Genomic DNA, 14,288 nt, shown 5'->3' with positions numbered 1-14,288 from the left:
GGCTGAGCTGCACAGAGTGCTTTCCCCATAATGCATTCAGAATTCAAAGACATAAAAGCTTAGCATATTGTGTTATGTATGAGCGATTTTTGTTTCATGAAATACTCAAGAACTGATCATATCAATCTTAGTGTGACTGTGGCACACTTGGCTAAAATGCAGCCTGCAGAGTCATGCAGGGCCATCCAAGGCCATCCGCGTCTACAACACATAACCAAGGAAGTGCAAGCTCTGAGTTGTAGGGCAATGTTTGATCAGCTCTGTGTGCCTTAACCTGAACTTATTTCTCATGTTTTAAGCGCTAATCCTGTTTTCAAACTAGTTGATTTTATGCAAGTTAAAAGACAGCTGTAGCTATTGCGTTGCTTAGCAGGTCATGGGGATTTTGGCTAGTCGCAGTACAAATATCAAGGCATCAGTAGGAAGAGGGTTTTAAATTTTACTGTAATATTTTTTCATCTTTTCTCTGTGGTTCAATTTTAGTTTAATTTGTAAATTGTTTGCTTTTTGCTTTGGTTAGATGTTTTCCACTATGGCCTTTCTGCTTTAGGGAAAGTAGCTGCTCTTTTTCTCCTGTTGTCCCCCATGTCCTTAGCTTTCTGAGAGACATAAGTTTGCATTTTATGGAGCAGAAGTCCTGTTTCTGTTTTCAGACCTTCCACATGTCAGTCTTTCTTCACACTAGTATTTTAGCTTATACCTGGTGTCTATGCTTTCTTCCTTAAAGGGGAGATTTAGGGCTGCCTTCACAAGCCTGTATCTGAAGCCAGTGTCCTTGCATCATTCTAAAATGAGTGAGAAACTTGTCTGTCTTTTCCTCACGGGCTCCTGAGAAGATGGAATGTAATTTTGCAGGGTAACTGATTTGCTGTTTATTTTCCTGATTGCAGATGCCTGTACATAATAGTCATCAGTTATTCACTGACTGTTCTATCTGTTCTGCAGGCCATTTTCTGCCTCCTGGTGGTTCTGGATGAGTCTCACTGGAGTGAATCTTGCTGGAGCTATGGGGGTAAAGTTTGTGGGCCTTTTTGTAGTCCTCTTGGTTGGCCTGAACACAATGCATGACCTATGGGACTTGCTGGGGAACCTCAGCCTGTCACTGGTGAGTGTCAAAACCTTTTCTTTATGTTAAGGGTTTCTTTGTTTTGTTTGCCTTGTGATTCCCCTAGTCTTTGACAGCCCTGTAACTAGCCAGACAGCAGTACTCTGTCTGTACAAACAGGGCCATCTGAGGTGGGTGATGCTAATTAAAAATGAAGGTTATAATGGAAAAACTATCACCATACATTTGAAAAAAAACCAAACCAAACAAAAAAAACCCCCCGAACATGCTTTAGCAGAGTATAATGTCATAAGAGCACAGCAAAAAGGTGATTTTTTTTCCCAAGATAAACTATTTCCTTTCCAGTTGGATGAATTTTATTTCAGTCTAGGCTAAAAATGCTCATTGGGAATGGCTGTACAATGGCCCAGAGCAAGATGTTGTTCAGCACTGTTACCTGACCTTCTGAGGAGTACGCGCTACCTGGCAGACAGCTGTGTCATGCAGCCCTGAGTTTGCATAAGCAGTGCAAGCTCCGGCTTTGCCTCATAAGAGTATGGGGGCATAGGCCATATAGCAGTAGTGTGCTATAGTCTGTCATCAGTCATAGGAATGCTCTGTAACTTGCATTCTCCATAGCCAGTCCTGAGGATGAAAGCAGCTATAGCCTGCTTGATTTCACACACATGTAGTTCCTATAAGCTGTACGAAATTTGCTAGTGTGTTTGAGTGCCCTGTTCTGATATTGCATTTTGTATTTTGGGACTGTGAAATCTGCTGTTTAGAGGAATACCTTTATGTTCCATTTGCTGTCTTGCAACCAGCAGGAAAATAAATTCTCCAAGCACATATTTTAAGAGAAGTTCAGTTCTCCTCTTGTCTCAGCCTTTTCTGAAGCTTAAATTCTATTTCTTTCACTTACGTTTTTTTTGTCCTCTGTCTCATAAACGGTGGGGGTACTGGGGGACTTCTATTCCCACTGTGTGATCTGTTTTCTCTGATTAATGTGAATCAATATGGGCTGCAAAGATGCAGTGTTCCAGCTCTGGAGAAGCACTTCTTGAGCAAAGTCAGTTAATTGCATTTGAAATGGAACAAATCCATCATGTCTAAGCTTTCTGCCAGCAGACAGCTGCACAGTGATTTCATTTGTGCTGCTGGCAGCAAAGGCAGCAAGCCCCTGAGTGTTAGAATATGTAAAGAAAATTACTCCAGAAGGTAGATGCTTTCTGAATAATTATTTGGCAACCTTGGTGCTTGAGGAGAGGAAGAGAGGGGAAAAAAAAGTGACGATTAAACCTCTGAAAGCCTGAATAACTTATCTCTGCATTTGTTAGGAAACTACTCATGATTATTTACATGCAATGTTTTGGGGACTAATTTGGTTTCTAGAATTCTCAGCTTATCTTGGTCTAGTGTTCTGTTTTGCTCTATGCTTTCAGTTGCATTTTCTTTTTTGATTTTGCATTGAAGTCTGTAGTTAAAGAAAAACTTTTCACAAAGATTGAAACATATTGTGGTCATTTTGAGCAGGGACCTGGAGATTAGTTCATGTGCCTCTCCTCTGCATAAATTTTGTTAAGTACCATCAATCATTATTTTGCTGTGTGCTCAGTGGTTATTAAGTTCTGCTGAAGTACTTGAGCTGAGAAGCTGTTTAATTTTGTTGACTTCAGTGAATTCTTAGTTTTGTAGCTCTTTTCCCATTACTCCTGAAATCTTTGGACCTAGTATTAAGGGGTGGCAAATGATTAGCTTAATGATAGTATGATAGGTACCATGTAAAAAAATACGGAGGATAGCAAATACATCTGCCTTCATCTGCTTTGAAGTTGCATATGGACATGTAGCAAAAATTTTTGCTATTTAATTGTTTTCTTCTCCCACAGCTATTTACTACCCACCCTGTATTTTACATTATTTACTCTACTACCATGGTCAGCAGGATGTGAATATGTAATTGTTTCTTGGGCATTTGTGTATAAACCACCTTTCCAATTGATTTAAATAAAATACTCTGCTTTCATATTGAGGCAGGTGAAACACTCAGGTTTTGCTGCTGACTTTTCTGTAACTTCTGGATGAGCAACAACAGTGTGAAGATGTGTGCCAGTGATAAACAAATTAAGGTCCTTGTTTTCAAAGTATTGTCAATGGGAGATATGGGAGCTGCCCAACCTCCTTTGCCAAAGTTAGGGATGGTCAGCACTTTAGAAAGTTAAACACTGCTATTGCCTTTTTTTGTCTTCTTCCCAAGACCCTGAAATTTCAAGGCACCACACCTTCAGCTTCTGAAAATGTGTAGCAAGGTCTGCCTAAGGTTTTACCTCTTTCTAGACCTTTTTGAGGTAATTCTGCAACCTGCTGAGCTTGCTTGCATGGCAGACTCCAGCTATAGGACCACTATTAGAGTCCTGTGAAATAAGGAGTGGAGTTGTTTCTACAGCTGCACTGTTTGATCCAGGTTGTGTTTGTTACAGGTCATGTTTGGGAAGCATTTACTGGCTCGTGTACTCTGCCTCATCCTGCTCCCGCTTGCCCTCTACACGGCTATGTTTGCTGTTCATTTTACAGTGTTAAATAAAAGGTATTTCACAATGTTTTCTCCAGAAGAAGAATCACTTGTCTTTGCTTTGAATTAAAGGCTATTCGTTATGGAGTTCTCTGCTTTCAGTGTCAGAATCACAACCGCAAGCTGTGTCTGTTTAATTCCCTACCCAAACTCCTGCATTGTTCTTACAGAAAGGCTCTGGCCAAGCTGGCAGTGAAGCTGAATTTGAGCTTGAGACTTTCTGAAATGCCAAGCAAGAACTCTAACCTAACTCTCTGTCTCCTTCTTTTCCTCCTCTCTTTCTTGGACCTGAAAATGTCTCAACTCAATTTTTTTTTTTTTTTTTAATTTTTTTTTTCTGTTTTGTATTTAAAAAAAAAAAAAAAAGGTCGCTGCATTCCTGAAAAATACTTTGGTTGTGATTAAAAAAGTAAGTCTGAGTGTGCCCAAAGGGAGAAAGGGAGGACTCTTCTCTGAATGCTTGCAACCGGGGGATTCTTTTTATGTGGGAAGAGCACAACAGCTAGTAAAATGGCTAATGTTTTTCCATATGCCAGCATTAAGGGATGAGGTGAATAAGTGTTTAACCATAAAAAAGGATTATAAAAATAAATCTGTTTTTTTTTCAGTTTAAGTCAACTGGTCTACCACTAACCTTTTAGCAGAAATGAGACTTAAGGAGCCACAGAGAGAGACTTTGTTACATCTAAGCTGATAGTGGGTCAGTTTATTTGTCATAAGAACACCTCCAAAGATAATTGACAGTGCTTTGTGCAGGGTCAGTGTGTACATTTTTGTGATCTCAAGTCTTTGCAGCTCTGGGCAGTTTCCTGCAAGACTGTGTCTGCCATGATTCACAGTATTTGAGGCATGTGCATCTAAGGGAGTTGCAGTCATTCTTCTCCTGATGCCATATCTGGTTTTATTGTTTTCCTTCTGTAAAAACAATTTGTTAATACATGACAGAACTTTGTATGCCTGTTTTCAGACTGAATTGTTACATTCTTTGCTCTCTTTTGCAGTGGTCCTGGGGATGGTTTCTTCAGTTCAGCATTTCAGTCCCAGCTGATTGGGAACAATCTTCATAATATCTCTGTTCCAGAGCGTGAGTATCCAAAAGAAGAAACCACTGAATGTTGTCAGTGTATGCGGGGGTTTTAAATAAAATCAGCATCTCCTGTGACTCAGTGCAGAACAGTGCAGATTATGCCTTCCTGGTCAGATCCATGCTGTTCTTCTGTGCAGTTTTATTTATCAACAGAAAAGAAAAAGGCTGTAAAGAACACTGTGTTTAGTGCGTGGTCACTACCTGTTTCATCATATTCCTTCTAGAGGGAAAGATTCCGTTTTAAAGGATTTGAATTTTGTGTGCACGCATCTTGTTAGTTTTTGGCTTTTATGTTGCTTGAGACAACAAAAATATTTGTCCTGTTCATCTTAGGTTTGTAGGTGGTCAGATGTGGGATTGGTTTCCAAAATATGTGTTAATGAAAAGATGAAAACTCTCAACTCCTTTATGACACAGCATGCTTCTGGTTCAGCAGTTTTGTATTCAGCATGCATATGAATTTAGGGGAAGGATGGCTCTGTGGTTGTTGTCTGATCCTCAGGTTGGCTAGGGACTGTTGAACAAACTTTAATATGGTTTAGGTTTCTGATTACTTCAGCTTTTCTCTGGCTGTTTGCTGCTCCAGAGCTGCTAGTGGGAGAGCATTCTCCAACACTATTCTCTCACTTGTGCTGGGAGGCTGTGTAGGAAGGTGTTTTAAACTAGGGTATCAGCTCTGCTGTCTGATAGCTGAGCTTGCCTCCCTTCCCTCTTGTGTTGCATGCAAAAGAAGTAGAGCTTGTTTATTAAAACTAGGTGGGAGAATTTTAAGTGTTTCAGCCAAATGTTATGTAACGGTTTTATTGAATTGTGGTTGAGAATGGAAGATAAGCTTGCAATGAGCTGTGTGGAGTAAGTGTCAAACAGGAAACAGGCTTTCATCAAAACAAAACAGGAGAATGCATGCCTAATTGGAGCACTGCAGACTAGCTGGGGAAGATACTTATAGGAGAGCTGCCTTATGCCTTTTTTCTTTCTTTCTTCCTTCCCATGTAGACTTGGCATATGGATCTGTGGTCACGATGAAGAACCTCCGGATGGCAGGGGGATACCTTCACTCCCACTGGCACCTCTACCCAGAGGGCACTGGGGCTCGTCAGCAGCAGGTTAGTGTGCTGTGGTAGCATTGCCTCTTGACTACAATCAGTGTAGTCAATGGTTGTAGCTCTCTCCCACTGCACATATTGTTCAGGGTTGTTGTGACAGGACCTATATATTTACTCAGCATCTGTTACCCTCTCAGTGTCACAGCTGTGCACTTGGCTTGGAAGTCTAAGTAAAAAGGATGTTTGAAGACAGCCTACCACATTGCACTGGAGAGATGACTTAAAGTAACAAGGCTTTGTTGTCGTAGCAAGATCACCTTCCACAGGTGGAGGCTGAGAGGACTTAAAAATAATTCTCCATACTGAAAGTGCTGTTGCTACCTCAAAGTAGGCCGTAAAACTTATGTTTAAAACAGAATTAATTTATTGTAGGTTTCAATGCTGTGTTTTAAAAGCGACAGGACTGCTGTATGTTGTTTCACTCCTGCCACTGGCCTCTCTGACCTTACATGAATTACTCTCCTTTTGTGCCTTGCTTTCTTCATCCATTGACAAAGAATCTGTAAGGCTTTACTCATTAAATTAAAGCTTCTGATTAAATGATTAAGCAGTAAATCAAAGTAAAAATCAGAAATCATATAACTATTACTAATAAAGTAGTACAAATTTTATATTAATTTCTTATTTTTGTCTATCACCATCAAGCTTCACAAATCTTTGTAGTTTCTGCAGCTTTCTGAAGATATATTTTGCAGTTTGCATGTTAGTGTCTAAGAATTGTTCTGAGCTCCTTGAAAGAAAGTTGCTAGAGAAAAACAAGTGTTTGTTTTAACTCCCTTCAGTCACTGTGATGAGAAAGAAGTTTCCAGAAATTAAAACTTCGTCTCAATATTCTTTTCCTGCTGTCCTTCCCAAACGAAAGTTCTAATAATCTCATGTGATGTTGATGTTTATTACCATAGATGGAGATGTCATACCAAAACTAGCTCAAAGATAGACAGATTTCAAGTGCAGAGCATGCTTTATGACACTAAAAGCAGGGAAGGGGGTATTGGAAGAGGATGCTGATAGGAGTTTCCTGAAGGGTAAGTGAGAAAGGGTGGAGATTTCCCTCCCTGTGCCATGGAGGCAGGACAACGGATGGGAGCTGTGAGAGTCTGGGGGCTGTGGAGAGGGGAAGTGAGTTCACAACTTAGAGGAGATTTAGGGAGTAAAATATGGAGACTGTAATAAAACTGCCTCCTCCTTTCTTTCCTTTCCTGATGATAAAACCTCAAGATACGAGGTTCCACCTCTAGTTCTCCCTTTTTCCCCACCCTTAGACACTTGTGTATGTTCTGTGTCTCACTGGGCCATCTGCTTTCACCTCGGTGGGGGGCACAGGTCTGGGCCTAGGCTGGGGTCTCACAGAACAGGCCTTGTTGCTGCTGGAAAAGGAGAGTGAGCAAGGTGAGCACAGTTCCTTATGCTTCTCAGGAAGGCTTGCCCTTGGGAGCAGGATCCTGGGGCCATATGGTTTCCGCTGCCCATGGTAGCAGTAAGAGCAGTTACTCTGTGTGAGGCTGAGTGGGTCAGTAAGGATAAGCTGGGTAGTATGGGTGGCTTTAACAGCTGGTCCCAAATTCCTTCTTGCCTTGCCTTTATCTTTTGGCAGAAGTAGTATGGTTGTCACAGGCAGCCTGTTGTCTTACATCTCTACCAGTGATGACTGTCTGCAAAGCCAGTGCTGTTTCTGTTTTCTGGTTCTGGTATTGGTCAGCGACTATTCAGAAAGTTCAGGTTTGGATATCCTGTTGTAGAAGGAGCCTCTGAAGTAGCGTGAGAGGAGGTCAAGCTGTATGGTTGGAGGCCAATACTTGTGATGCGTATGAACCGCAATTAAGTGTATGGGGCTATACACTGCATAAAAGGTATGATCTGGGTTAAGGATTGGCCTTTCTAGAGGGCACTGTCATAAAAGCAATGCCAGGCTTTCTATGTTATTGGTGCATTTATTTGGAACTTCAGTTTGCTGGTGAATGTGTGTTTGCCATCACCACCTTTTTTCTTGTTTGGTAAAATAATACATCATGTGCTTTCAGGTCACTGCCTACTTACATAAAGATTTGAATAACCTCTGGATTATAAAGAAACATGATTCAGACACAGGTAACAAATGCTAGTAAAGTGCCTTTTATAACTGCTGCTTCAGTTTTCAGTTAAATATTCAGAGTTCCCTCCAGGGCAAAGTATCCTTCATGGTTATGAGGGGCAGAGGAGAAAGAACAAGGGAAATCTGGTTCCATCTTGACAGATGCTGGTTTTGTCTATTGCGTTTTGTGCAGCTGAAGTAAATACGATTTTCTTAGCTGAAGGTTGCATTGACAACTTTTCAGCTAGGTAAGGCTGCAGATAACAGAGGAAATTATTCTGAACTTAGTTAATATTTTGTGGAATCTGTTATTGTGGCTGTGGGTCTTAGAGAATTCGGGTCCTAGTGCATTCTGATACATTATGTTTAACTAATTTGCATGAATGCTTGCTTGGGGCAAGATAATATAAGTGAATGTGAAGATCTATGGTTTGCACATATCTGTTGTTTTAGAATATCATATAGTGTAGCTGAGGTATGTTTAGTCTAGCAGAGTTCCCTTTCTTTACCTGCAGCATGTGCATATGAAAACAAGAACTGTCTAAACAACAAAAAATGCAAATAACTTAGATAAAACATAATCATAATCAGTGTTGCAAGAGTAATTCTTTAATTCATAGAATATATATGTGTGTATTATATATATATAATTATTTTTTTTTTTTGGTGCTGTCCAGACCAGGCATCCTCTTTAAGGGCAGTATGTGCTGCCTGAGGCCATGTTCTTTGGAGTAGCATTCTTTAAACTAGAGCAGCGGTTTACACCAGGCTTGCAGAGTCGACACAGATTTGTTTGCCTTGTATTGTCTGCCTGAGGCATGAGAATTCCCAAGAAACCTTTTAAGACCCTGATATGTTTGTCAGTGCATTGATATGATAAGGTTGCCTTCCTTCAGCAGATCTGTCAGACCCCTCGATCCCTGTGGAGTTTGTGAGGCATGGAGATATTATTCGTCTGGAACATAAAGAGTAAGGATGATTTCTGGGGTTCAAAGATATTGCATGAATGAACAGAATTGGTGGGAGACTTGTTCTGCTGGAGACTACATTGTTAGGCCAGCACAAGCAGGCTGTGTGACAGAGGTGTCTGTATTTCCACATTTCCAGTGTTTGGTTTGTGGAGTTTTTCTTCTGTGGTTTATGTTTTGAAATGTGTCTGTCAAGTGGAAAACTTTCATCAGAACCACACAACTTCGTTAAAAATACCTTCCTGAGCAGGAAAGGGATTTGTTCAGCTGTGTGAGGTGCCATATTAAGGGTAACTCTTCTGTGAAGAAGCAATTTTAAAACCCTTACTGTTTTGCTTGTCTCCACTCTCTGAGTTTTCTAGGCAAATAGAGTGTGGTTATTTTTGTCAGTATGCTGCAAGTATCCTGTCCTATGTGTATAGGCAGTATCCAGTGAAACACTTGGAACAAAAATGTCGGCTCATGTCTTCCCTCTCTGTAGCATAGAATCATAGAATCAGCTAGGTTGGAAAAGACCTTTAAGATCATCAAGTAGGGAGTTCCTGAGAGGAAGCAGTTTAACCCTGGTGACTTGGTATTTAATCTTAATCTAATCTAATGTCACTGAGCCACAATGCTTTGTGCTGTTGCAGCTTTGATTTCTTAATGGCAGGTCTAAGCTTGTGAGCCTGGAAATGCTGTGTTTGGTATTCACACACACAGAGTATCACACAGTATGCTAGAGATTGGAAGGGACCTCAAAAGATCATCTAGTCCAATCCCCCTGCCAGAGCAGGAACACCTAGATAAGGTTACACAGGAATGTGTCCAGGCAGGTTTTGAATGTCTCCAGAGAAGGAGACTCCACAACCCCCCTGGGCAGCCTGTTCCAGTGTTCCGTCATCCTCACTGAGAAGAAGTTTCTTCTCAAGTTTAAGTGGAACCTCTTGTGTTCCAGTTTGTACCCATTACCCCTTGTCCTATCATTGTTTGCCACTGAGAAGAGCCTGGCTCCATCCTCGTGACACTCCCCCTTTAAATGTTTATATACACTAATAAGGTCACCCCTCAGTCTCCTCTTCTCCAAACCATAAAGACCCAGCTCCCTCAGTCTTTCCTCATAAGGGAGATGTTCCACTCCCTTAATCATCTTAGTTGCCCTGCACTGGACTCTCTCCAGCAGGTCCCTGTCCTTGAACTGAGGGGCCCAGAACTGGACACAATATTCCAGATGCGGTCTCACCAGGGCAGAGTAGAGGGGGAAGGAGGACCTCTCTCGACCTACTGACCACCCCCCTTCTAATACACCCCAGGATGCCATTGGCCTTCTTGGCCACAAGGGCACAGTGTTGGCTGATGGTCATCCTGCTGTCCACTAGGACCCCCAGGTCCCTCTCCCCTACACTACTCTCTAACAGGTCGTTCCCCAGCCTATGCTGGAACCTGGGGTTGTTCCTGCCCAGATGCAGGACTCTACACTTTCCCTTGTTATATTTCATCAAGTTATTCCCTGCCCAACTCTCCAGCCAGTCCAGGTCTCACAGGATGGCAGCACAGCCTTCTGGCGTATTGTGTGTTCACAAATCATTGCTTAGGTTTCCCAAATGATTTTAAGAATTAAAAAAAGAAAAAAAAAAGTCTCGAATTTTGGAGTATACTGTCAAGTAGATGATAATGAAGGTGATAAAATCTTGATTAGGCAATGCTGGTTATTTCCTGTTGATGTCTCCAGATTGGAAGGTAGAATTGTGGTGCTGCGGAAAAGATCCAGCAGATAGCGCTCGTCCCCTTGTGTGAGAGCCTCCTCCAGCATGGGCAGAGGGTGTCTGTGCCCATAAGGCCGGGCTAGATGCTGCTGCACTCGTGATGATGGGGGTCCACTGTTCGAGTGGTTTTATTAAGGACTGACCAAGGTATGGCCAGGTCTTTCTGGCTGCCTCACTTAGCGATCCTGGCTAGGGTGGGAGGCTGTTTGTCTGCACCATGTACAGCTGGTGCTTATGAGGGCCATTGATTCCCCCCTCAGTAGATCTGTGCCTAAGTCATAAAATCTTTCCCCTCAAAAGTAAAATCAATAATCAAGAGAGGTCTGGCTTTGCTTCTTGTGAGAAGTCCCACTTTTACTCTTCATTTAAAAAAAAAACCAAAAACCCAAACAAAACTAACAACCCACCCCAAAAACAAACCCAAGAAACCTAGCAATGGCTTTTCCACTTGGAGGTAGTGGATTATTGCTTGTGGGTTGGATTTATTCATGCTGTCCTCCTTTTCAAGCACTGCCCAGTGTGACATAAGCTCAGAGTTGCATGGTGGGAAGCAGCAGTTTCACTTTGTGGCCCCCATTGCTGTTAAGGCTGCCCCTGGCTGGAATTTGGTGGTCAAAGTGCTGACAGCTCTCTGAATGGCTCAAACCAGAGTTCTTGTCACAAATTGACTGAGATGTAAAAGTGAAACAAGGTTTGACTTTTAATTTTGTTTCAGAACTTCTAGAAATCTTCACAGTCACCAGCACGAGGCTCCCCTGACAAGGAAGCATTTTCAGGTCACTGCCTATGGAATAGTAAGTGAAGGGCAAAATAAAACAAAAGCTTCTTCTTTTGGGGAGAGTTCATACCAGGCCAAGGGGTTTTATTCTTTGTCTTTTAGTTTGTTAGCTAAGGTGATAATGTACATTAATGATAATGTACTGTACTGGAGGAAAAACTGATTTAGTATGAAATAACTTCTCATATTTAAGGTCTATGTAATGTGAACACACACAAGAAAATAATTTAAGCTTTTACTGCCAGTCGAGCTTTGGCAGTGTTCAACTCCTGAAATGCCAAACTGAGCAACCTTGAAGTTGCTCTGACAAGTATTATTTTATGTGTTTGACCTTATCACACAGACAAGTGCCTTTTTTTGGCAGAATGATAACAGAATTTTGAATCACAAAAATGAAATCTGCTTTGAGGGCTGAATTTCTAACTGCAAGAGGTTGTTGCCTGAACCCCTTTTGTGAAGCTGCCAAGTTAGCCCTGTTTAAAATGTAACTTTGAGCCACAGTCAAGGATGAATTGGAAGCAAAAATATGTAAGGTTGGCAAGATAAAGATGTATTTGTGAGTGGTTGCTCATGTCTAGAATCGTCTCTTCCTGATGGGGAATCTCTTCTGTGAAATCTGAGCGAGGGTAGCCTGGGCTCCTTTGTTTAGCTTTGCCACCATAAGAATTTCAGCAGTTCCTGTTTGCAGTGTTTCGATCACATATGTCTTTTAGTTGATGTGTTTTTTTTTTTTTTTTTTTTTTTTTTTGGTGGGGTTTGTTTTGTTTTGTCTTTTTCTCCTATGGCATTTTTGCATGATAGAACGGAACAGGAGACTCCAATGACTTTTGGCGGATTGAAGTGGTAGGCAGAAAGGCTGAGAAGCTCATCAGAGTACTACGGAGTCAAGTCCGGCTAACCCATGTGGCCACAGGATGTATATTGGGCTCTTCTGGAAAGATTCTGCCAAAATGGTAAACAGCTTGTAATCTCCTTCCACTCCTGCAAGGCCTTGAGCTGACATGTTCCTTTGCTCAATAGTACTTTTAAACTAAGCAATAACCATATTTCCTCAATTATTTTGTCTTTAAAACAATAAAAAAGTAACTAGCAGGTACTAAAAACATAACCAGAGGAGAAGATCTGAGTTAGGGTTATGTAGTCTGTTACAGTGGAAGGTATAGAGCTCTGAAAAATAATATCCCTTATAAGAGATCGAAGAATAGCATGGGTGTAGATCTTGTAATCTGGTAAATCCAGGAGGGGATGACAGATGTGTTCAAGGCCCATTTTATCCTTGGGGTTCACAAACATTGCTGGAAACTGGAGCAATTCATGCTGTTCCATACCAGAATCTTACAAATTTCTTTTTGTTGATATTCATTTGTTTTGTGATTGGAATAGTTTCTGCCATTTTTGCATGCAACATCTGAAGCGGGGGCAGTGGTAACAAGCTGATATGAGCAGGGGTCAGGATTTAGTATGTCCTTGAATTATATATTTTCATCATTAAAATGAAGTATATGCAGAGACATCCAGATTAATGCCAAGCAAGCTGGTGTATCCACAAATCTGTACTGTGTGGGATGCTAACACAGGTCCTAAAGCAGCAGGCTGTGCTGTCATGTTGCTTCTGTTTTCCAGAGCAGCCTCCATGACTGCTAGCTTAGGTTTCCCTTCACTGTGTTATGGTAAAAAGGGCTTCTAAGAAATCCTGTGAATGCTGAATCATAGTGAGTGTGGGCAGATACCTCTGGTGACTGCCTGGTCAGGAGTGCAAGTGCCATTTAGGCTTTACCAGTAACACTGAGCTCATGGGTAAATAATGTGATTGTTTGGGTTTTTTTTAAATAAATCGCTACTTCTGTCAACAGCATTCAAAAAAGTGGGGATTTTTTCCCCTAACACAAACTTACCCTGTGAATGGAAGTTATTGCCACAAAATATTGATGACATTAAAAGCTGAGGGGGAAAAGTACTTGTTAACTGCAAAGAAGGATAAGTACAGCATACTGGATTTTTATATATTTTTTAGGAATTTAAAGGGTAGTAGTAGCTGTCCTTCAGAGAATGAAATGGCGATTAATGAATGGAATTAAGTAGTGGAGTTAAGTCTGCTAAGTGGTGATTGGTAGAAAATTCCTTATTAAGCTATTACATTACTGTGGGATTTCATGCACTTTCTCCCAAAGTTTTCTATGTGACCTGCTAGAAATAGGGTGACAGACTAAATGAACAGTTGGTGGGATCCTCTAAAGTCATTCTTTTGTTTCTGTAATACTGTTGCTGTAGGCATGGATTGACTTAATGATGGTCTCTGTCTTCCAGAGAGACTGTAAGGGTTGACTTGATGCAGTTTGTAGTTGTCAATGTGCATCATCTTCAAAAGTCCCACTAGTTATGTATGGATTTAGGTTTTGGTTTTAGTTTAGATGCCCAAAGTTAGAAATGTGGTTCACATATTTGGTAGCATTTTCATGCTGGCTGCCTTGCAGATCTGTTTTGGTTTCTACATAGTGCTTAGAGCATGTAAGAGTGCAGCTGCTGGGGTTGAGTGATATGGTAGGTGTTGTGGGAAGGTATAAAGGTAAATGGGGAAAAAATCAGACATGAGCTGGAAGTACAGAATGATCATTTGTAGGATGGTGGCTAACTCTTTTGCTGTTCCTCAGGGGTTGGGAACAATTGGAAGTCACCTGTACGCCATACTTGAAGGAGACTCCCAATTCCCTCTGGAACTTTGAAGATCATATTAACCCTAAGTGTAAGTCATTTTTTTCCTTTTCATTTGAGGGTGTGTCTTGGCTTGTTGTTAAAGAAAGGGATGAGCTATCAGATGGCAAGAACTGGCATTCACTGTTGGAATTTGTGTTTCTTTCCCGAATCAGGCATGATCTTGCTGAACTTGGGCCATTTGTTCAGAGATGCATAGCTTTT

The 14,288-nt window shown here is 41.3% G+C and overlaps 1 protein-coding gene across 3 annotated transcripts in view; it reads left to right on the top strand.

Annotated features, from left to right (window-relative positions):
- POMT2 (protein O-mannosyltransferase 2) overlaps positions 1–14,288 on the top strand; it is a gene marked incomplete at its 5' end in the record, with an annotated part of 30,376 nt that overhangs the window by 4,733 nt on the left and 11,355 nt on the right. For 2 of the 3 annotated variants that reach the window (XM_080619858.1, XM_080619860.1), the window contains 9 exons: positions 946–1,105; positions 3,526–3,632; positions 4,619–4,701; positions 5,701–5,810; positions 7,832–7,898; positions 8,778–8,850; positions 11,310–11,388; positions 12,174–12,325; positions 14,024–14,115. In XM_080619858.1, coding sequence (XP_080475984.1) covers positions 946–1,105; positions 3,526–3,632; positions 4,619–4,701; positions 5,701–5,810; positions 7,832–7,898; positions 8,778–8,850; positions 11,310–11,388; positions 12,174–12,325; positions 14,024–14,115 — 923 coding nt within the window. The remainder of the gene's footprint in view (positions 1–945; positions 1,106–3,525; positions 3,633–4,618; positions 4,702–5,700; positions 5,811–7,831; positions 7,899–8,777; positions 8,851–11,309; positions 11,389–12,173; positions 12,326–14,023; positions 14,116–14,288) is intronic. The other variant, XM_080619859.1, reaches the window with a different exon arrangement.

This window comes from Psittacula echo (assembly GCF_963264785.1).
Source record: "Psittacula echo genome assembly, chromosome: 5".
Classification (NCBI taxonomy): Eukaryota; Metazoa; Chordata; class Aves; order Psittaciformes; family Psittacidae; genus Psittacula; species Psittacula echo.
Note: the sequence above shows the minus strand (reverse complement) of the source record. Positions and strands in the feature narration are given on the sequence as shown.